This window comes from Tiliqua scincoides, chromosome 1 (assembly GCF_035046505.1).
Source record: "Tiliqua scincoides isolate rTilSci1 chromosome 1, rTilSci1.hap2, whole genome shotgun sequence".
Lineage (NCBI taxonomy): Eukaryota > Metazoa > Chordata > Lepidosauria > Squamata > Scincidae > Tiliqua > Tiliqua scincoides.
Window position 1 is genome coordinate 32090709 of NC_089821.1, and position 22477 is coordinate 32113185.

The following is a 22477-nucleotide window of genomic DNA, read 5'->3' on the forward strand; positions in this document are numbered from 1 at the left end:
TTCCCACTCAATAAGAGGCTCATCCTGCCTGGAGGCTTGAGTACATTTGCAGGGAAATCACTGTACTGTACTCCTGTTTATAGTCTGGTTCTACTGTATCACACAGAGAGTTTCTGAAAAATGTTTCTTTCAGAATAGTGTGAAAACTTAAGCCGACAAGGTGGGCCGTGGTTGTCACACTTTCATTAGACATAGAGTGTCTTTTAGCTTTGAGATCTCTGTGCTAGATCAGGGGTCTCCAAACCCTGACCCACGGGCCAGATCCAGCCCTCCGAAGGAGTATGTCCAGCTGTGCGGTTCCCCAGCCTCTCAGGGCTAAAAATAGCTAAAAAGATGCACTTCCAGGTCTCCCAGCATGGGTACATGGGTGTATACCACATTCAGCCACTAAATCAGTGGTGGCGAACCTATGGCTCACATGCCAGAGGGGGCACTCCGAGCTCTCTCTGTGGGCACGCAGCGCTGAGCCAGGCAGCCTGGAGAGGGCGTTGAAGCGGCGTGTCACTTTAAATAAAACGGAGGTATTTTCCAAGCCTCCATGTGTTGGGAGGCCAGGCTGCTTCCCTCCACCCCCTGAGCTCAGTGTTCTCCTCTCCCTTCGCTCCGTTGCCGTCCCCACCTGCCCCACGTTTGTTTCCCTTTTCAATTTTGCCCGCTCTGCAGGCTTAAGGTCCCTGTTTTTCCCTTCCCCAACTCTCCAGCAGGCTCAGCCAATCAGCATTCAGCAGGCTCCTGGCTTTTTCTGCTGGAATGCCTCAGGGCCCTTCACTGGCTGACCACCAGCCAATCCGGAGCCGCCCTCCTCCTCAGTCATTTTGAGCCTTTGCAGCCCGCCTTTCCGTGAGCAGCTCCCCACTCAGCACCAGGAGAGGTTTTTCCTCCACAGCACAGGCGCAGCTGGGGGTGAGCAGCACAAGCAGAGACAAGTCCTGCGTGTCTACTCAGAAGTAAGCCCCATTACAGTGGATGAGGCTTACTCCCAGGAAAGAGTGCCTGGGCTTGGAGCCTTGGAGCCTGCTTCTGTGCGTGTCTACTCAGAAGTAAGCCCCATTAGAGTCGATGAGGCTTACTTCTTGCAAAGAGTGGCTGGGATTGCAGCCTTAGAGCCCACTTCTGTGGGTAGGGCTCTTGTTTTCTTGTTTGAGAAAACGAACAGTGGCAAGGTCTTGCAGCCACCCCGTCCCTGCCAATATTTCTTTACCCAGCATGTAGTTAGTCTGCAGAACTCTTTGCCACAGGAAGCAGTGATGACAACTTACCTAGATGCCTTTAAGAAGGGATTGGACAAATTTCTAGGGCAGGGGTGCCCAAACCCCAGCCCTGGGGCCACTTGTGGCCCTCCAGGACTCTCAATGCAGCCCTCAGGGAGCCCCCAGTCTCCAATGAGCCTCTGGCCCTCTGGAGATTTGTTGGAGCCCGCACTGGCCTGACACAACTGCTCTCAGTGTGAGGGCGCCTGTTTGACCTCTCGCATGAGCTGTGGGATGAGGGCTCCCTCCACTGTTTGCTGTTTCACATCTGTGATGCAGTAGTGGCAGCAAAGGAAAGGCCAGCCTTGCTTTGTGCAAGGCCTTTTATAGGCCTTGAGCTATTGCAAAACCTTTATTCATTCATATAAGTTTATCTTTAATATATTCATTTATGTATATTTATGTAAATTTATTCAAATTTTAAATGTAAATTAATTCTTTTTTTCCCCTGCCCCCCGACACAGTGTCAGAGAGATGATGTGGGCCTCCTGCCAAAAACTTTGGACACCCCTGTTCTAGAGGAAAAGTTCATTACGGGTTACAAGTAATAATAGTAGGTAAAATATGTTAATGTATGAGTTGTTTGTTCTAAACTAAAACCTCAGTATTCAGGTTAAATTGCCGTGTTGGGACTTTGTGATAAATAAGTGGGTTTTGGGTTGCAGTTTGGGCACTCGGGTCTCTAAAAGTTTTGCCATCACTGCACTAGATTATTCAATTATTACATTGCATTACATTCAGCACCTCTAGTGGTTGAATGAGGTATATACCCAGCATAGTCCAAGTCTTTCAATATTGGTATATACCTCATTCAGCCACTAGAAGTGCTGAATGCACTTTTAGTGGCTGAATGTGGTATATACCCATAATTTTCCATTTTTTTTTTCAAAATCCATTCCTGTGCACTCTTCTAGTGCAAGTCAATTTTTCCCTCTGCTCCCCTTCTCCTTTCACTCCTACCCACTTATTCTTTTCAATCAAATTCTCAGCGCAGTGGCTCTCCATGTATTTATTATTTATTTTCCCATCCTTGACACCATGTCAAATATATGATGTGGTCCTTGTGCCAAAAAGTCTGGAAACCCCTGTGCTAGATGAAGTGTCATGCACCCTGTATATCTGAGATCCCATATCCAGCACATCTGAAATGCCTTCTTTCATCCTTAGTTAGGGATAATGGCGTACCTCTTGCCTGGGTTTACTGCAACAAGAAATGGTGGCCAAATGGAAGCCCTTCAGTACAATGTGCTTCCAGGGCATGCCTGAGACTTGTCATCTGTTGGGACATTCACAATATGTTCTAGATTCCTAAGGCTTAGAAAATCCGGACTGCATCATTAGAAGATTTCCATGAACTTCCCATTACAGGCTGTGGAATCTTGAGAATGTGGAAGCACATCTACTTGCTTCACAATTAACCTATGAATTGTGATTTCTGGAAAACAGGGCTAGAGATCATGGGGGTTAGTGGATATATACATGCATGTAGCCTTTGCCTCCTTCCTTTCAAATGATGGTCAAGTAATTTTTTGGACCAGACATTCAATTCACTGTTAAAAAGTCATTGGTTCTAACTCTAGATATTCAGCAACATTAATGTCTTTTACATGTCTTTTTCCCATGTTTTTTACAGAAATATAAAATTGGTTTCTCTCTATATGTGTTTTGAATGCAAAGCAAAACTTTCTTTGATATTATGTATTTTTGTATTATACTGGCAAGGTATCTCACTTGTTGAAATAAAAAGCAGGGGTATGTGTGATTTGATTCCACTGCTTGCAATTTTCAACAAATACTTCTATGTTGTGGTGATTTTTAAATATTGTATCTAACATGCCAGGATAAATTTTAGCTAGACATGACATTAATCATATTATTTGTGCAGGCATCTTCATTTTCTTTCATTAAATAACAGCTGCTGATGACATTTGCAACTTTCCTCTTGACTTCTGGGGGGGAGGAGGAGGGAATTTTCATTTTGGACTGTGGCATGGTGATAAAGCAGTTTTAAAAACTCATTTCCCACACTGTGGCATCTATCTTTATCACCCCCTTTTTATTGACAACAAAATGTTTTTAAAAAAGCAAAAACACCCAAAGTGATTAACATTATGTTTAATTTTGTCCCCCCCTTTTGCCTTGTTACGACTCAGTTCTGTTTCCTCCATTTCAAATTGCTTTCAAACACAATATTCACAATACTAATTGATAGCATGAAGACATGACCCTGCCACAGAAAAGTGGCATAGGATTGACTTGATAATTTTCATTGAGTATCCTTTCACAAATTCTGCTGAAATGAACAGGAGTTCTTGGAATCAAATAATTAAAGCAGTGGAAGACCAAGTAGTTCAACTTCTTGCTCAAAGCAGAGCTGTCCGTCCAACAATCTTGGGTCAATCTAGTGTGCCCACAAACAGAGAGCCAATGCAGAATGAAAAGGGTTGAGAGAAATAATAGCTCTAGAATGATGATCCAAGCCACATACTGCAGGGAAAGACAAGTATTTCTTTGGCAGAGTCATAAGCCCATTTTGGGGGAAATTTGTTCTGATTCTGAGATGTTGGAACCCCAGCCAAGAGTATGAGAGTAATTGCACAACTCCCACTCACAGACTTATGCTGGAAAAGCTTCCACTGGATTGTCACCCTATTGTGAACGCTGGAATCACTGGATGGGACCAGACTGCACAGTGCACTGGAAATCTACAGTTTCATCTCCCAACATTTTCTCTTGGGATGGAATGGAGTTACAGTGGTGGACCTCCCCAGCCCCGCACCCAAGGCAAAGGTCTGCAATGGTGCACCCCCCAAGGGCTATCATCGCCCCATGCAAAAATCCACCCCCCTACTCACCTGAAGCTCATGGACCTTTGTGTGACCCAGGACTGCGTCAGGGAAGCCTCTCTGAGGTTCCAGTGTGTGTTGGCAACCTTCAGTCTCGAAAGACTATGGTATCGCGCTCTGAATGGTGGTTCTGGAACAGCGTCTAGTGTGGCTGAAAAGGCCGATTCGGGAGTGACAATCCCGTCCACAATGGGAGCAAGTGCAGTCTGTCCCTGGTCTGTCTCCCTAGCTATGGGCCTTCCTTCTTTGCTTCTTTGCCTCAGTCTGTTGTCCAAATGTCTCTTCAAACTGGGAAAGGTCATGCTGCACAGCCTGCCCCTAAGCGGGCTGCTCAGAGGCCAAGGTTCCCCGACACTATAAACCAGGGATGTCAAACTCATTTCATATAGAGGGCCGAATAGCATTCATGATGCCTGCTGAGGGCCGAAAGTGATGTCTTTAGGCAGGAAGTGATGTCATTAAACAGGTCATGACCAAAAATAAGCACTTTTTCCTCACTTGGGAACTCTTTAGCTGCAAATGATAGAAGAGAAAATATACATATCTTGATCATATTCAACATATGGGAGAGCTCAATTTTCAAGTGGGCTTCCCTTTCAGCAGTATCACTTTGGCATGGCTCAGCAGCTGAGAGCCTGAGGACTGGATACAAAGCTTCCTCAGGCCACATCTGGCCCCCAGGCCTTATGTTTGACACTCCTGCTATAAACTGTTCTTCCAGGACACCGGAAGCACAGTTTCTGCCCCTGTTGGGAGCCTCAGAGAGGCTTCTGCAGGGTCTTAGAGACTCACGCCCAGGGCTTTTGCCCCATCGGACCTAATGGTAGGTCCACAACTATGGAGCTATTGGAAGTGCCAGTTTTGGTTGCAGCAGTAGTTTGATGGGATGCTTAGACTCTTCCTTCCATGCTGTTTTCCCTGTCAAATTGCGCTGTACAAAGTGCTATTAGTTTTTGCGGCAGAAAGGCTGGGAGGTATTTTAGCTGAGAAAATAGAATGGGGAAAGGGTTTAATAACCCCTTTTCCCACTGTTCCAATCATATTGGCAGCCTTCTATGGGTACATTGCCTTAAAGGAGAAAACATGAGGTGCTCCAGCGGCAGGTGTTTCCCATAACTTGTAGTTTGGTCCATAAATGGATAGACAAAGTTCTGCCAATAATTGGTTATTCCTTCCCATGCATCTATTGTTTTGCCTTTCTGCAGAGTATACGGTGATCAATGAAAACTGTCCTGGAGCTGAGTGGAATATCATGTGTCGAGAGTGTTGTGAGTACGACCAGATCAAGTGTGTTTGTCCCGGCCGGAAAGAAGTAGTGGGCTACACCATTCCCTGCTGCAGGAATGAGGAAAATGAATGCGACTCCTGTCTCATCCATCCAGGTGTGTTGGCTTATTTCCTGATCTGCCCAACTCTGTGTCCACGTTAAACATGAATCATCCTACACATATGTGACAACCAGCACTTGTAGCTAGGAGGAGAATTCAGCCTGTTTTGTCTGCCAGATTTGGATGATGAATAGTTTTTTCTTTCCTCGGAGAGACGCCAGTACAGACAGCTCACTTCACTGATGAGAGTTAATGCATTTAGCACATTGCCTTTAGCATGTTCTCATTTCTAGGAACAGAAATTCACACCAGAAGCCGACAGTTTCCAGGATTTCACCATGCTTGCCTGGAACCCTTCCAGAGGGTAATGTCATTGCTGGCTTCAGTAGTGGATGGCAATTTTAGTACCTCCGTCTCTAAGGACCAGCGGTTTGCACATTGCCCTATTAAACAAGATAGGAGAGAAGTCTCTGAGTTGAGCCTCAGCAAAGAGATGTGAAAAATGAAGAGAAAGGGATAAGGAATGAGCAACCCATTGCAGTCCTGCTTGGAATAAATTGCTTACCTTGGATCTAAATTCTGATCTATATTTTCTCAAAGGGACTGTTCAAATATTCTAGCCCAGGGTTTCTCAAACTGTGGGTCATGACCCAATTGATGGGTCATGACCCGATTTCTGGTGGGTCCCACAGAGCCTTCAGTGAAAACATGGATGATGGGAAGATCAGATAGCTAATTGCCTCAAGCTCTGAGGCTATTCAAAAGTCAGATAGCAGTTAACTGCCCTGCAAACCCCTGAGCTCCTGCAGTTTGCAAGCTTGTGTATATATAGGGAGATAAATGTTTGAGCATCTTTGAGGCTCTTTATCAGGGCTGCCTCATTACCAGAAATGGATCCAGTTTTTTGCAGATAAATTAAAGAGAAGGTAATCTACAAAAAATTAATATTTTTATTTACATATGGGGCCTTAGTATCCACAGGGGATCCATTCTTGGACACCCTCCCCCCCCACAAGTACTGTAAATCATGGATAATCAAATTTGCAATTTTCAGCCCTGTAAGTCCTCCGAAGGGAACTAGAGCTGCACTCCAGTCCCCTAAAAGGCTTTCTGAAATTCGCAAAGGTGGTGGATGTCTGCCTGCTGCCACTGTGGACTTCAAAATGGCCATTTTGGCAAAAAAAAAAAGTGGCTCCCAGTTTACCTTGGGAAACTGAAAGTGACATTTTTATGCCATTTAAGGCATTCTGAGACCTGGGTAAACCCCTGGAGGATTTCCCAAGGGAAACCGGAAGTTGCGTTTTTACAGCCGAAATGGCCATTCTGAAGAGCGCAGAGGCAGCAGGCAGACATGCACTGCCTCTGTGGTCTTCAGAAAGCCATCTGGAGGCAACCTGAGCTGTGCTGTGATTGCCTCTGGAGGGCTCAGATGGGTGAGTCTGCCTCCATGGGGATCTGGGGGACCTGCATTGAGCCAGATTCACAGATGCAGAATCCATGGCTACAGAGGCTCCACGTGTATTTACAAGTAATATTTTAAAGGTGCAATCCAAAGGCACCCTTGGGCCGACACAAGTTCCTTGTGCCCCCAACATGGTCGTGAAAGTGCTGTAAAGCACAAACTTGCACCGGCCTCTCCATGTCGATGAGGGCCCCAGGACAGGGTGAGATTGTGTTGGCCTAGTTCATCTGGTGTAGGGGTCGGGGGGGGGAAGTGGGGAGGGCAGAGAGGAAGTGGGAGGGAGGCATTTTGGGACGGAGGGCGGCAGGCATTCCAGGGGGGGAGTGGGAGACTGGGCCAGAATCTGGCACTTATGCTGTAACCTAGCCCCGTTCCCGGGCTGCCCAGGATAGTCACAGGCTGATTGGATTTAGGCGGCACAGATCCAAGTAGCCCCATTCGGTCTGCTGTGGCTCTCCGCAGGGTAAGGGAAAAAGCTTCATATTGCCTTGGGCTGACCCACAAGCAGTCTGAAATTTGTGCTGGTTACAGCACAGGCCAGCTGCCCTGCCTGTTCCAGTGCAAGATAGGATTGTGCTGTTAGTCTCATAAAGCTAGGTGGATCCTGACAGAGTATCATTTTAAAAAGTTGGTCTTGGGCCTAAAAAGTTTGAGAAACACTGTTTTAGCCCAACAACATAATTATTTATTTATTGGATTTGTATTCCGCCTTTCTCCCCGAAGGGCACCCAAGGCAGCTAACAATCAAGTTAAAAAATACAAGGCGGATAAACATTAAAAATACAACACACTTAAAAACAATTAAAAACAGATAAAATACATGGCAGCAGACTGAAAGCACGCAGTAAAAGACATAAGTTATGAATTTATAAAAACAGCTCTTATGGTGCCTCAAAGTCTTTCCTGAATAAAAAAGTCTCCAGGCCCCGCCGGAACGCTAATAATGAGGGAGCTGCTCTCAATTCAAAGGGGAGGGAATTCCATAGTGCAGGTGCCACCACCGAAAAGGCCCTGTTTCTGGCCGCCATTCCCTTCACCACTCTCAATGACGGCACAACCAGCAGGGCCCCTTCTGATGACCTTAGAGAACGGACGGCATTATACGGAAGAAGGTGGTCTCTCAAATAAGCTGGTCCCAAGCCATTTAGGGTTTTAAAGGTCATAACCAGCACCTTGAATTCCACCCGGAAGCGAATGGGCAGCCACTGCAGCTGCCGGAGTAGCGGCACGACAGAGTCAAACTGTAACTACCCGAGCTGCCACATTCTGCATTAGTTGTAGCTTCTGGATCGTCTTCAGGGGCAGCCCCACGTAGAACATGTTACAATAATCTAATCTTGATGTCACTATGGCATGGACCGTGGCCAGATCCGCCTGAGACAGGTATGGCCAAAGCTGGCGCACCAGCTGAAGCTGGGCAAAGGCACCCCTGACACCTGGACATCCAGGCGGAGCTGCAAGTCCAGGAGAACCCCCAAGCTTTACATATTTTGCTAAAGTCCCCTTCAGAAATCAGGTAACGCTGTCATTGTCCTGAAGTCAAGTCGTTGTAACCTAGAACTGAGTGTTAACTGCATCATTTGTCCTGGTGTTTTGATTTCTATTTTAAAAATCATGACTGCCCTGTCATGGCAGGGGAAACCAATTAGGATAGGAACGATGGTAGAAACAGGGAAGTTTTTCTTTTTTTTAACTCTTTCTTCTTCCTGTGATTCCTATCTAGGTTGCACATTCCTCCCTCTAAGTACCTGCTATTGGACTGTAAGCTCTGTTGAACACAATGCAGCTTGTTTTTGAGTAAATATCCAAAGAAATGTTCAGAGTAATATACTGTGCTTCTTCAGCTGCTATCTAACCAGCTGCTATCTAACCTATCTAAAGGACTCTCAGTCCTTTATCACTTCTTTGGGCTTTCTGATCCAACATTATACATGATGGCCTGATAGTTGTAGTGTATCATCTCCTGTTTATCCACAGAGGCATGATAATCCATGCTCAGTTGCTCCATCAAGGGCACAGTGTAAATGTGTAGTTTAACCCCAGCAACTTGATCTATATTTCGTGCCTGCACTTCTTCAAGGTTTTTATCGGTAGTATTGTATTTTTCACCAAATATACACGTTTGTGATACTCAAGCTATTCCATTTTAACTGGATTGAGATTATGAACCCTCAACTACCGAAGATATCTTAAAATGTAAAAAAAAGAAAACCACAAACTTTAGTTCAGGCATATTTCCGTGCTAGTTTTGGCCAATGATAGTTACCTGCTTTTCTAAAGGTTCTGGAATCTTATTAAACCTTCTTCTCACCCTTTTGTTGAAGTTACTGTTTCTTTAGGTCCTGCTGTATCTGACAAATAGCGTGTACCAATTGTATATGGCAGAAGTTCTACAAAAGTGTCAGTTTGCTCCTTGGGGGTACAGATTTCTCAATAGTGTAGCTGAAGTGAAGTTTCTTAGCCTGTCCAAACAGTCACCCATCAAAGGTTGAATTATATCTTGACTGCTTGCTCATAATTGCTAAAGCAGCATCTAGTATTGTGTAGGAAGAACCATGGTAGAACGCTTGCATTGCATGAAGAAGGATTCAGACTTAGTATCTAGCAAGATAATTTGCAGAACTGCTGTAAGAGTAGATTGTTCTGGGCTAGGTGGGTGATGTGGTATGACTTATCTTAATTTGTTCCAGAAAAGAACTCCGCTTAAGCAGCAAGGCTTTTGATGGCACAGAAAGGTGAGATCAAGAGAAGGTGCCTGGAACTGTTCCTACAAAATCCATGGCATTTAATCTTAGCAAAATCCATGGGTTCTAGGGGCTTATTCTAGCTTGCTGTGCTCAAATCTCCAGTTAACTACCACTGTGGGGTGTGCGCGCGTGCACGATATACGTGGGTAGAAAGATACACACACTGTCCATGTATGCAGAGCACCAAATTGTGTTGAATGTAACCTGAAACATTTGTTGTCTAGATTGCAGTTTCTCAAGTATTCAATTAATCAGTTAGCTAAATCAATCTCTCTCCTTTCAGGCTGTATGATTTTTGAAAACTGCAAGTCCTGCCGCAATGGATCCTGGGGGGGAACGCTAGATGACTTCTACATCAAGGGAGTCTACTGTGCAGAATGCAGAGCAGGCTGGTATGGAGGGGACTGCATGAGTGAGTATTCACAGCAGCACACCTTACAAAGGGAAGGGTAGCACTGCAAATATAGCAGAGAGAAGAATGAATGACAAATGAAGGGAATATTCTGAGTATTTCAAAGAGCTACCCATTGGATTCTCTTAGGAGGAGAGATGCAGGGTAGAAATGTAAATAAAGAAAATAAATAAATAAATTTTGGACAACCTGACTCTTATAATGGTTAGTGCCAAGGTTTGCCAACTCTGGCTAAAGCTATTCTTGAATTTTTTCTTTCTTTCACTATAATGCAGTGTTGGACATTCCTGAAACCTCTCTTAAAATCTCTAGGAGTGCATTCAGTAGTCACCTGGAGATTGATAATGATTCCTGCAGACTCCAAGTCAGTCCTACCGGCTTATCAAAGCCAATCACAATATTGGTTAAGATGGAAGGCTATCACTTTATGTTAATCAATGTCTGTGCTGAATAAACCCAGGATAGATAATGGTCTTTCACTCATTAAATGTGACAAACAAAACCAGATTTTGATTTTCCACTACCTAAAAGGCAAAAAGCAACAAGGCCGGACAAAGAATGGGATAAATAGAATACAATAAAAGTTGCAGTGTCTGACACTTCTGGGACTGAAGCGTTGCCATAGTTTCTTGGCTATTAGAATGTCTCTGTTGCTGTACCTGTCAGTTTCACTGGGGATGCTCTAGATTTTAGTCTAGATGTTGTTAAGTTTCGCTGTGTAGCTGCTGCAGCTTTCATAGTTGTCAGCATCACAAGTTGGGCCTGGTGAGCTCACTGAGCCAATTAATAGAGCTTTCCGAATCCTCAAGTGCTGCATATTGCAACTTTTCCTGTATATGTTTTTAAACTTGAATTACCTGTATGCAACTGCAGCATCACCCTATGCATTTTTTTCAGAAATAAATATCCAGTGGGCCTTACTCATGTAAGTGTGTTTAGGATTGCAGCTGTAGAGTTTACACTTTGGGTTTCTTGAAAGTCAGAAGGCAGTCATTCAGACTGGCCTGCACCCTGTTAAGTGTGCACAGCTGGCCTCTCCATTGAAACACGTAAAGAAACCAACTTGCATGGAAACTGTGCAGACATCAAAGTGTGGCTGAATTCTGGACTGAGATCAAGTTAGGTTGAGTTAATGAGAGATGGGGATACTGAAGATTTTGAAAACATGTACTCTGAATTACATTCTTGCTTAGTTTAACACAGCTTCTCAGATTTGAAACTTATGAATTAAACAGTCATAACATTTCACATCTGTTGAACTGTTTTCACAGTTACTGGACTTGCTTTTGTACACAAGCTGGTGACCAGTTCCCAGGCTTTATGACAAAAGACAGCATAGTGTTCTGTCTGTGACCAGAGGGATAACGCATATGTACTTCTAGAGCCTTGTTCAAGAGCTTTCCAGCCTTTCTAGATGTTACTAGTAATGACCCCCCCAGCCCTACACACTGGGGCAAAGGTTTGTGGTGGCGCACCCCTCACATAACTCCAGGACGCACCAGGGAAGCCTTCTGAGGTTTCTGACTGCGTCAGGAGCCTCAGTGAGGCTTCCGCGCGGTCCTAGAGGTGCGCACAGCTCCACGCCCAGGGTATTTGCCCCTTTCACTTAATGGCAGGCACGCCACTGGATGTTACATAAAACATCCAGACTTTGTAGCTATCACTGAATGATTCAGATAATATCAGCCCATAATGGTGGGAATGGCAGTTGCCTAGTGCTCAGGCTGTCAGTTCTGTTTCTGGGAAACTGGCAAAATATCTGATGCAGCTAGTTTCCCAGAGGCACAGGAATGAAAGCAGGAACAATTACAGCTTCCTCTGTTGTCCTGTGGAAGGAGATGCACATATTCTCTGCAGCAAGATGCATAATCTGTGCACATATATTGGATAACATGCATCTTGCCATAAGGCGGAAGTGTTAGATATCGTCCTTCTTCTTTGCATAAGATTTAGAAGCAACTTCCTCTGAGCTTCAGGAGAACATGGAACTCATTCAAAGATGCTTAGCTTAGCAACTGCATTTATCACATGTCATACATTGTGGACTATAATGCCATGGAAATTACTGGGTGTAAGGGCAGTATCAGAGGACAGTCATGTCAGAAAATGGCCAAGGGCCCATGTCCATCAGGGGACCCATCTGACCAGGCCAAACTTTAACCCTGGTACTGGTGTCAGTGGTGTCTTCCACTGCACCATCAGAGCCCATTGCTTACCCCAGGACCTCTGGCAGACTGATGGCAAAACTCACCGGATGGTTCCCATAATACCCCTGCTAAGCAAGTAGTATATCCTTCCATTGCCTCATAATACTATTTAATGTTTTAGCAATGCAAACTACTTTTACCATATTTTGCTTTCCTTATCCTGATCTAGAAAATAGGGGTCCCAAAATATTGCTCCACATAGGGCCCCATGTCTTTCGAATTTGACCTAGACTATAGGGCAAGGGTGCCCAAACCCTGGCCCTGGGGCCGCATGCGGCCCTCGAGGCCTCTCAATGTGGCCCTCAGGGAGCCCCTAGTCTCCAATGAGCCTCTGGCCCTCTGGAGATTTGTTGGAGCCCGCACTGGCCCAACGCAACTCCTCTCAGTGTGAGAGCAACTGTTTGACCTCTCGCGTGAGCTGTGGGATGAGGGCTCCCTCCACTGCTTGCTGTTTCATGTCTGTGATGCAGTAGCGGCAGCAAAGGAAAGGCCAGCCTTGTTTTGTGCAAGGCCTTTTATAGGTCTTGTGCAGGGGTCGGCAAACACTCAAAGAGCCATTTGGACCCGTTTTCCGGAGGAAAAAAAACCTCAGGAGCCACAAAACCCTTTTGACATCTAAAATGAAGATAATACTGCATATATAGGTTTGTTTTTTTTTACCTTAATGCTCTTATAGGTCCCATTTTTATAATGTAGCCCCCGCTTGTAGCTTTTAGTTAGTTTTGTCATACATTCTTGTCCTGTGTTTTCAGACGCCTGGTCCTCTATGGTGTTTTGCCTGATTCCAAGGCCATTCTCTGCCTGGAGAATTATGCCCACTTTAAGCAAATTAGCTCCCCTTCTTTCCCCCAACAAATGACCCTGGTTCTGCCCTGTAGTCCTGCTGGACCCCACCTCCAGGGTAGCTCCCCTGCCAGCAGCCTCCCACCACTACAGCAGACCCTTGGTCCTCAGCAGGTCTTGGGCACAGCAGCCACACTTCAAACTCCACTGTCTCCATCAGTTAGTCACAAAGTCAGTCAGAGTATCCAGGGCAGAGTCCAAAGTCAATAAGCCAAGTCACAGTCCAAGATCAGATTCCAAAGTAAGTCAGTGTATCCAATAAGCCCAGTCAGTCTCCTCTCCAACCTGCACTCCTTCTACAACCCACACCCCCTTCCTCAGGTGCCATTATATCCCTGAGGGCCCTATTGCCTTCAAGTGGCTGCAGCTGTGCAGCACACTCTGCTGGATGCCCAGGCCTTACCCTTAAAGGGGCCACTGCTGACACCACACCCTACCTCCTCACCAGATCTTCCAGGATTCCAATACATATGGCGGTTATGACATCTGCTTATCTTACATGGATACTAAAGAACTCCCCTCACCTTCCAGAGGCACCCTGCTGGAAGGAAAAAAGGACACAGACTCCAGAGGTGGGGAAGAGAAGAAGCCAGAGCTGGGGGGGGGCAGCCACAGGCCAGCTTCTGCCCGCTCTCCCTCACTCAGGTTGCAACCCTCTCCACACTGTCCTGGGAGTAAGTCTCATTGGCTACAATGGGACTTCTGAGCAGACAAGTTGGTTGGAGCTCTCAGGTTGCAGTCCTCTCCACACTTTCCTGGGAAGAAGCCTCACTGACTACAGCAGGGCTTACTTGTGAGTAGACCTGCATAGGAGGGGGCTGAGGCTGCAGCCCTCCACACCTTCCTGGGAGGAAGCCTCATTGACTACAGCAGGGCTTACTTATGAGTAGACCTGCACAGGAGGAGGCTGAGGCTACAGCCCTCCACACCTTCCTTGGAGTAGCCCAGGGACTACATTGGGGCCTACTCTCGAACAGACCTGCACGGGCTCCTACTCACCCGTCCTTGCGCTTGGCCTTGAGCAGGCTCCAAGGCTGCCATCCCAGGCACCCTTTCCTGGGAGTAAGCTTCATTTGCTGTAATGGGGCTTACTACTGAGTAGACGCACAGGATGTCTCCTCTGCTGTGGAGGAAAAGCCTCTCCTTGCACTGAGTGGGGACCTGCTCAAGGAAAGGCGGGCTGCAAGGGCTTGCAATGGCTGAGGAGGAGGGCAGCTCAGGATTGGCTGGTGGTCAGCTAGTGAAGGGCCCTGAGCCATTCCAACAGAAAAAGCCAGGAGCCTGCTGGATGCTGATTGGCTGATCCTGCTGGAGAGTTGGGGAAGGGAAAAACAGGGAGCTTAAGCCTGCAGAGCGGGCAAAATTGAAAAGGGAAACCAATGTGGGGCAGGTGGGGGTGAAGGGAGAGGAGGGCAGTGAGCTCAGGGGGCGGAGGAAAGCAGCCTGCCCTCCCAACAGAGGTGCCTCCTGTTAACCGTTTTGCCACTTTCCCCTGGAGGAGCCACAGCAGACAGCTGAAAGAGCCGCAGGTTGCTGACCCCTGGTCTTGAGCTATTGCAAGACCTTCATTCATTCATATAAATTAATCTTTAATATATTCTTTTATGTATATTTATGTAAATGTATTCAAATTTTAAAGGTAAATTAATTCTTTTTTTCTGCGGCCCCTGACACAGTGTCAGAGAGATGATGTGGCCCTCCTGCCAAAAACTTTGGACACGCCTGCTATAGGGGAATCCACATTTTTAAAAATCTCTCTTGTGGTATGCAGTGTAGTGTACTACTTCAACCTAACCAGTAGGTGGTGCTCAGAAGCTCCTGAAGGGAAAAAAAAAACAAGAAACATACAGATTTTAAAAAATATTCCTTTCCCACCATTCCTAACATATTGATTGTTTAATAGGAGAATCTGATCATTAAAAATAAATCAATAAGAAAGCATGATTCAAAAGTGGGCACACAACTGATGAAATTTTGCTTTTGCCTACATCACAGTTTGTATTGGATAGTAGTTGCTGAAGCCAGAGGATGAAAGAGCATTTATAAATATAATGTTTAGTTTAGTCTTAAAGTATAGCAACAGAGAGTGCCCATAATGTTTGTGTACATTTAGGAATATGGGCTGAATACATGAAATGCTTCAAACCCCAATTTTGTATTTCCTTAATTTTATCATGACGTGTGGGTCTGTGTGTGATGTACCGTGTGATAGATAATGGTGCAGAGAAAGGGTGCCACATGTGACTCATTGCTGAGTCTCTGCGTTGTAGAAAGCAGAGCTTTTCTGTTCTGCTGGTTCTGCAGCTGTTCAACTTGAAGCCCAGTTGATTAAAAGGTAGCAGCAACCCAAAGTGGGAAGCAAATCTCTGAGCAATACAGTCCTCAATCCAGTGAAGCCAAATACTTGGATGTAAACCAGCTTTATCCCATTTCCTTCAGCTTTATCCCATTTCCTTCAATCAGCTGAAACCCAAACTGTCTTAGCCTGGCTGCAAACCAGGCTGTATACCAACCTCTTTAAAAATCTGCTTTTGCTCTCAGTTTTTTTTTTAACCTAAGGATTTTGGATGATGTAAAAAATTATTAGTTTTGCAGTTAGATACTTTCCATTTGGCTGTAAATGTTTAGGCATTTTCTTTTCTTTCCTGTCATTATCTCCTGAGTTTCTTGCAGGATTTAACAGTCTTGGTGGAAAATATATCACTTTTATTAAACCTTGATCATGGCCTCCTTAGTCGTCTTTTGTCTAAAAATAATCTGAGATGCTTTGACCTTCAGTTATAGGAAAAGTATTCTATCCATAATTATTCCATTATTTATCTTTGTGGTTGCTCCATTCTGCACGCTTCAACTCTACAATATCATTTTGATATGTGGGTGGGGAGAGACAAAACTGTACAAATGGAGGGCATGTTGAGAGGAAGAATTGAGAGATATCAAAATTCTAGTTTCCTTAGCTTAGTTTGTTTCTAAATATTGAGGTAAATATTTCTCATTGCTCTTGTTTTTCGCAACATAAAACTATGCATGTCTACTCAAAACTAAGTTCCATTGAGTTCAGTGGAACTTACTCCCAGGTAACTGTGCATAGGATTGCAGCCTTAGGACCGAATCCTATCCGACTTTCCAGCACCAGTGCAGCCACAATGCATCCTTGAGGTAGAACAGGGGTGTCCAAACTTTTGGGCAGGAAGGCCACATCATCTCTCTGACACTGTGTCAGGGGCTGGGAATAAAAAAGAATTAATTTACATTTCAAATTTGAATAAACGTACATGCATTTACATAAATTAATATATTAGAGATGGAACTTATATGAATGGATAAAGGTCTTGCAATAGCTCAAGGCCTATAAAAGGCCCTATACAAAGAAAGTCCAGCCTTTCCTTCACTGCCTCTGCTGCATTACAGATATGAAACAGCAAGCAGTGGAGGAAGCCCTTGTCCCACAGCTCATGCTAGAGGTCAAACAGTTGCCCTCACATTGAAAACACTTGCATGGGCTCCAGCAAGTCTCCAGAGGGCCAAAGGCCCATTGGAGACTGGGGGCCACCTGTGGGCCGGATTGGGAGTCTTTGAGGGCTGTAAGTGGCTCCCGGGCCGGGGTATGGGCACCCCTGAGGTAGAAGAACAAATGTTTCCATACCTTGATGAGGCCTCTGTGATTGCTCACAGGATGCAGCACATACCCCACTGGCCCAGCTGCATCTGCACTTGAAAACTGGATAAGATTGGGCACTTAGTTCTGCTGATTTACTAGAAGCATCCATAATATCAGGCTTCCTAAGTGAAAGGCACTGTATCCTGAGGATACCTCAGGGTTTGAAGTAGTGCTAAAGGAAGAATGGCACTAGTATTAACGTGTAATGGGAATTAAAGTTATTGAAAGGATCCTGTTACTGTTCCTTCACTACATTTTTGGCCTTAAACAAGTATCTTTATGTGTCCCAGAAAACAGTTTTGCCTCCTTTTCAGACACAAAATGAACAGTGACATTGACAATCTTCCAGAACAGATTCTCTTCGCTCTCTTTTTTTTTCTACCTCTTCAGAACAAAGCAAGGATTTTTCAGGATTAGCATTTGGGTGTACATTATTTTTGAGAAAGTTCCCGGTTTCTGTTTCTCTTGAGGCTTCCAGAGATAAAGAGATCCTTTTGACTGAAGATGGTGGGGCTGATTGCCTGATCATTGCTTCATGGGGTGGCTGAACACAGATATACTTCATGTAAAGAAGTCTTGAGGCAAATATGAGGCCACTGTTTCGGAGGCACCCTCTGAATGGCTCTTTTTGGACCACCTGCTATGTTGGCCAGTCCTGTTTCCTTGGCAAGAGGGTTCTAAAAGTTCAGCCTGTACTGTTCTCCAGAGAAAGGTGCATTCAGTATTCCTTGCACGCCTCCATCTCTATGTGCCACTTCGTTCCTTGTCAAAGGCAATAGCGACAAAGGAAACTCAAAAGCCCCCTTGTAATGAAAAGGGGAATGTTCTCTGAGGTGATTCAAGGACCTTGTCAAGCCTTCTGAAGGTTTCCTGCAGCTTTGTCTCAGGTTGTTTTGAGGTAGGAGCCAGAAGCAGTGTTAGGTTCCTCTCTGCAGTGTGGGAAGCCACATTATCATGTACATTGCAGCAGATCCTGGCATATCCCTCAGGCATCCTAATGACAGCCATGGGGGCAAAATAATTAATTCTCTAGCCATTCACACCAGGAACCAACAAGCCCTGGTGTGGAATGAAACACTTATGATGAACCCTTCCCAGCTTGTTTTCTGTTTCATCAGTGTGTACTTAATTGAGGGTAAAGTGGCAAAAAGGGTTTTTTTCAGAATGGGCAAATTTTAACTCTGTGAAGACTTGTAGGAAACAGGAGATACCAGGTTATGGCATTTTGTATGTTGCTCAATGTGGTACAATAATTTCTTATTGTGCCACAATTACATCTGTACACATTTGCACCATCTCTACACACATGAAAACTGACCACCATGTTCACAAAGCCACACTGGCCTACTAAATGCTCCTGAAAATTGCTTAGAGGCTGAGTATGTGGGGAAGCAGTATTGCCACGTATTGGGTCTTTGTGGCTGCATGTAAGTCGGATTTTGTTTTTAATGTAAAGCTATCCTGCACCAAGACTGAGCCAAAACTTCAGTATCAAAATGGCATCCACTCCTTCTGTGGGCAGGAGGTCTGATTGTTGAGCTGCTAGTACTGCCTAAAGAGCTAAACAGGATAATCCATATTTCTGGATGGGACAAGCGCTTGTTTTTCACAGCATAAAACTATGCATGTCGACTCAAAACTAAGTTCCATAGGGTTTAGTGGAACTTACTCCCAGGTAACTGTGCATAGGATTGCAGCCTTAGGGCCCAATCCTATCCGACTTTCCAGCACCAGTGCAGCCACAATGTTGTGGCAGGACAGTGTCACTAGTGAGCTGATTACCACAGTGAGAGTACAGGGGAGTGTGCGAAGGCAAGAATGGAAACAACCTTGAGGATCTGTCCAGGCTTATGATCTACAATTCCTGCTGAAGGTTGAAGGCATGCAGCTAGAAAATATAACCCCACTGTGAAAGCAGCATCTAGTGACTGAGGGGGTCTGTGAATCTTCACAGAACATAGTGCAAAAACCCCATAGAAAAGTGATAGTTTAGACTAGCCTGCTCATGTAAACCATCTTGAATGCTTTCTAAAAACAGAGAAGGGTGGTATATAAATACCTGTGTATGTATGTATGAATCACCAGTGGATCACAGTCCACAAGGAACATCTCGTTCTCAAGCCTCATTGAATGAACAGCAGCTGTGCAAGCAAGCTAATGCATGATAATACTTTTAACACCAGTTGTGAAACAAATTGAAATTTCATGTTAAACTCTTTTTTCTGGCTCCCCAATGTGCTACCCAGTATATTGATAGGTAACACAGGCAGGCACCAGGGCCTCCAAGAGGAATATTACCAGGGGGTACAAAGTTTCTTTTGGGCCCCTTTGCAAAGGGGGAGGGGGTGGAACAGAGCAGGGGAGGGAGGGTGGAGACAGCTGGAAAAGTCTTTGGAGCCCAGGTCTACCCACCCACGTGGCATCCACATCTAGGTACAGTAATACAGAAAACCAAACACACTCCGAAATCTCTGAAATCTTTTAAATATAGAAAGTCATGCAGAAAATTAGCATCATCATGTTTAGGCTCACACTAGAATGGAAAGTGTCCTGTGCGTACCAAAACATGCTTCTGCAGCAGCTGTAGCCCTGCACTCCTTAGTGGTAAGCAGAACCACAAGCCAAAAAGCTACTGTAGCAGGCCAGCTTCCTCGCAGATCTGAGACCATATGAAGCTCTTTTTTTACAGACTGTAATGGACTTTTTTCTCCTCTTCTTACAGGATGTGGGCAGGTTCTTCAGGCTTCAAAGGGTCAAATTTTGTTGGAGAGTTATCCACTGAATGCTCATTGTGAGTGGACTATACATGCCAAACCTGGGTTTGTTGTTGAGTTAAGGTGAGACGGTTTGTATTCTGACATTTTTTACCCTGTGTGATGTAAGCTTACGGGAGTCATAATAAATAGAAAAAATGCTTAGGTATCAGACTAATATTTCAGCACTGCAACCCAAAATAACTTCTGATGGACTTTGTCTCCTCCCTACAGCACTCAGCATTAATCAGAACATAGACTTGATCTAAAAATGCCTTCCTCCTTTGAGTTGGAAAACAGCTGTGGGTGTACAGCATCATGTGGTTGAAGGTCCTTTTTCTGATTCACCCCCCCCCCCACCAGCCCCTGCTAGTTTGCTGCAAATAAGTAAGCAAGAGTGGAGGGAGTAAAAGGGTTGAAAGAAAACACTTTACTTACAGTTTAAAACATATACCTCTCTGTTGGTAGTACGCATCCTAGACTTTGGAGCAGGCAGTCCTAGAGCCAATCCATTTGCTTGGGTGTGTGAGAACTCATGGCGTGGTGGAATCCATGTAGCTGGTCAGGCTCATGAAAACCTTGGGAGGTCATGTACCTTGGGAGATCAGGAAGAGAAAAAGAGATGGGGGGGGAAGGAAACAAGGGAGGGTACCCCTCACAGGTCATAGAGAACAAAAGTAAAGGTCTGAGGTAGTCATCTGCCTCCTGGACAGTATGCTGCCCCCCTGGTGTCCTGCAGATGGCATTGTACCCATTTACAAACACTTTCCGTGTCACATTAAAAAATGCTCAGGTGTTAAATATGTAATTGTGTCCTGTGTATGTGTTTTCCTATTTAAATAGCAGTCGGGAAGACGGGAGGGGATGATCAGGACCATGATGCAGGTAGGGGGTTTTTCAATCCTTATTCCCCAGTGCCATTTCTCACCAAAAATTGCTCCTGAAGTTGCAGTTTCCTTCTGAAAGTGAAGAAAACAACACTGGCAAACAACCCCAAGGCAAATAGCGGCTCAGGGAGGATTTTTGGTAACAAACTAACACAGGGCAAAGAATTCAAGCCACCTCTCCCCAAGCCTTTGGTCCAAATCCAGATCAGCCCCTCAACCCTGTGGGCAGGGACTCTGCGCATAGCATATGCATGGGTGGCAGCAGTGAGGGCGTGCGCTCACAGAGATGTTGGAGGGCACATGAAGCTGACACTGCGAAAAAGCCTCTTGCCTTGGCTGCCCGCATGCCTTTACTGAACCTGCTCCATGGCCAGCTTGGGTGTCCCCACTCTGAGGGTGTCATCTGGTGAGGTCCACAGCCCCATAGTGACACTACTGTGTGTGGTTCTCCCAGCCTGAGCACTAAAACTAAAGAAGCCACCATTCGCTGTTTCCCACTCACACTCACTGTAGCAAATTCAAGAACATAAAATATTGAGCATGAACTAGTCAGAGGGAAAAGGTTGTAAAGGGAGCTGAATTCTCACTGATCGCTTGTTCACAAAGGGAAGGGGCAGGGATCTGAATTCAGACCTATTACAATGTCCTTTCTTTACTGAAGACTTGATCACTAGGAATATAACTTTTAAAACAACTATCCTTTTACATCACCTGGCCTGTGCCACTATCCAGACTGCACTGTGTATTTTCTATTTTATAAGATTTTTTAAAATAACAGTTTGTACATCCATGTATTTATAAAATGTAAGTTCACTATTGATTAGTTGTGCTATCTCTAATTAAGCTACTCATGAGTCTCTACTAGAACTAGAAGCTTGTTTTGATTTAAATGGTAGCTTATTCAATTAAAACTTTAATCGCAAATTAAAATTTGCTCCTTGATTAAACAGTGGGGCTCAAACTGAGCAGCACATAGCTGTGTTGTTCTTCTATACTCCCCCTCCCCATGCCAGATTAAAGGCAAAAGAAATTCAAATATGGCTTTTTCCTCAGTTTGGTTGGCTGGCAACCTTCAGTCTCGAAAGACTATGGTATAAGCCTACAGCACCCAGTCTTCCCAGGCGGTCTCCCATCCATGTACTAACCAGGCCTGACCTTGCTTAGTTTCCAAGATCAGATGAGATCAGGCATGTGCAGGGTAACAGTTGCTGCATTTCATATCCTACCATACCAGATCGTTTGCATTTCAGAGGAAAACCACCATGATTTTCTTTGCTAGCTTTAAGAACTACAGACAACTGCAACTGGCAATACTTACTTGAAATCAATGTCAGTGTTTGTGCTGTGACAAACAGTTGCAGACCTGACCCCTGCGCACAGGACCGCAACACGCTGCCCCCCAGCTCCCCACCCAACAGATAAGACCTAGCTGTACTGAACCTTGCACAGCGTTCCCAGGCACTCCAAAAGCCTTCTGAGGCCTCTGGAGCTCTGTTAAACAGTACTTGGGGTTTTCTGATAAAACTGGAAGTATTGTTTAAGGGTGCTCCAGAGGCCTCTGAAAGCTTTTGAAAGCACCTGGGGACACAGCACGGGGCTTCACTGGCCCACGGAACAGCTCCAGTGGGTGGGTGGAAGCGGCAATGTGGCACAGATGTGGCGCCACAGAGCCCACAGACGTGGCGCCTGGGGTTTTTGCCCCCCCACAACCCCCCCCAGTCTACCACTGATGGCAGACAGTTTAAAATTTCAGTTTCAGAATGGACCAAGATGCCATGTTCCTGGGAAAAACAGTTAAAGACGGTGAAAACCTGTCCAAAACAAGGGGAGGAAACCATGGGGAAGGAATGATGAAGATCTGCAATGGATTCAGAGCCAGATATGTGTGTCAGTAGGGAAGGAAGGCAAGGGGAAAGACATAGCAGGAAAATCCCACACCAGATGCTGGAGAGAGGTATGTCTTTCCTGGCCTGCATTCAGTTACAAATGTAATTATGGCAACTATGGTCTGTGGTTGCACAAAAAAATGGAACATGCTTTATAAACTGCTCTAATTTCATAGGGCAGAAAAAGAGAACTCC

The 22477-nt window shown here is 45.2% G+C and overlaps 1 protein-coding gene across 1 annotated transcript in view; it reads left to right on the forward strand.

Moving 5' to 3' along the window:
• The window catches only part of PAMR1 (peptidase domain containing associated with muscle regeneration 1), a 77279-nt gene that overhangs the window by 11366 nt on the left and 43436 nt on the right, over positions 1–22477 (forward strand). The window contains exons 2-4 of the mRNA XM_066635909.1: positions 5302–5478; positions 9917–10045; positions 19479–19593. Of these exons, the coding sequence (XP_066492006.1) occupies positions 5302–5478; positions 9917–10045; positions 19479–19593 (421 nt within the window). The remainder of the gene's footprint in view (positions 1–5301; positions 5479–9916; positions 10046–19478; positions 19594–22477) is intronic.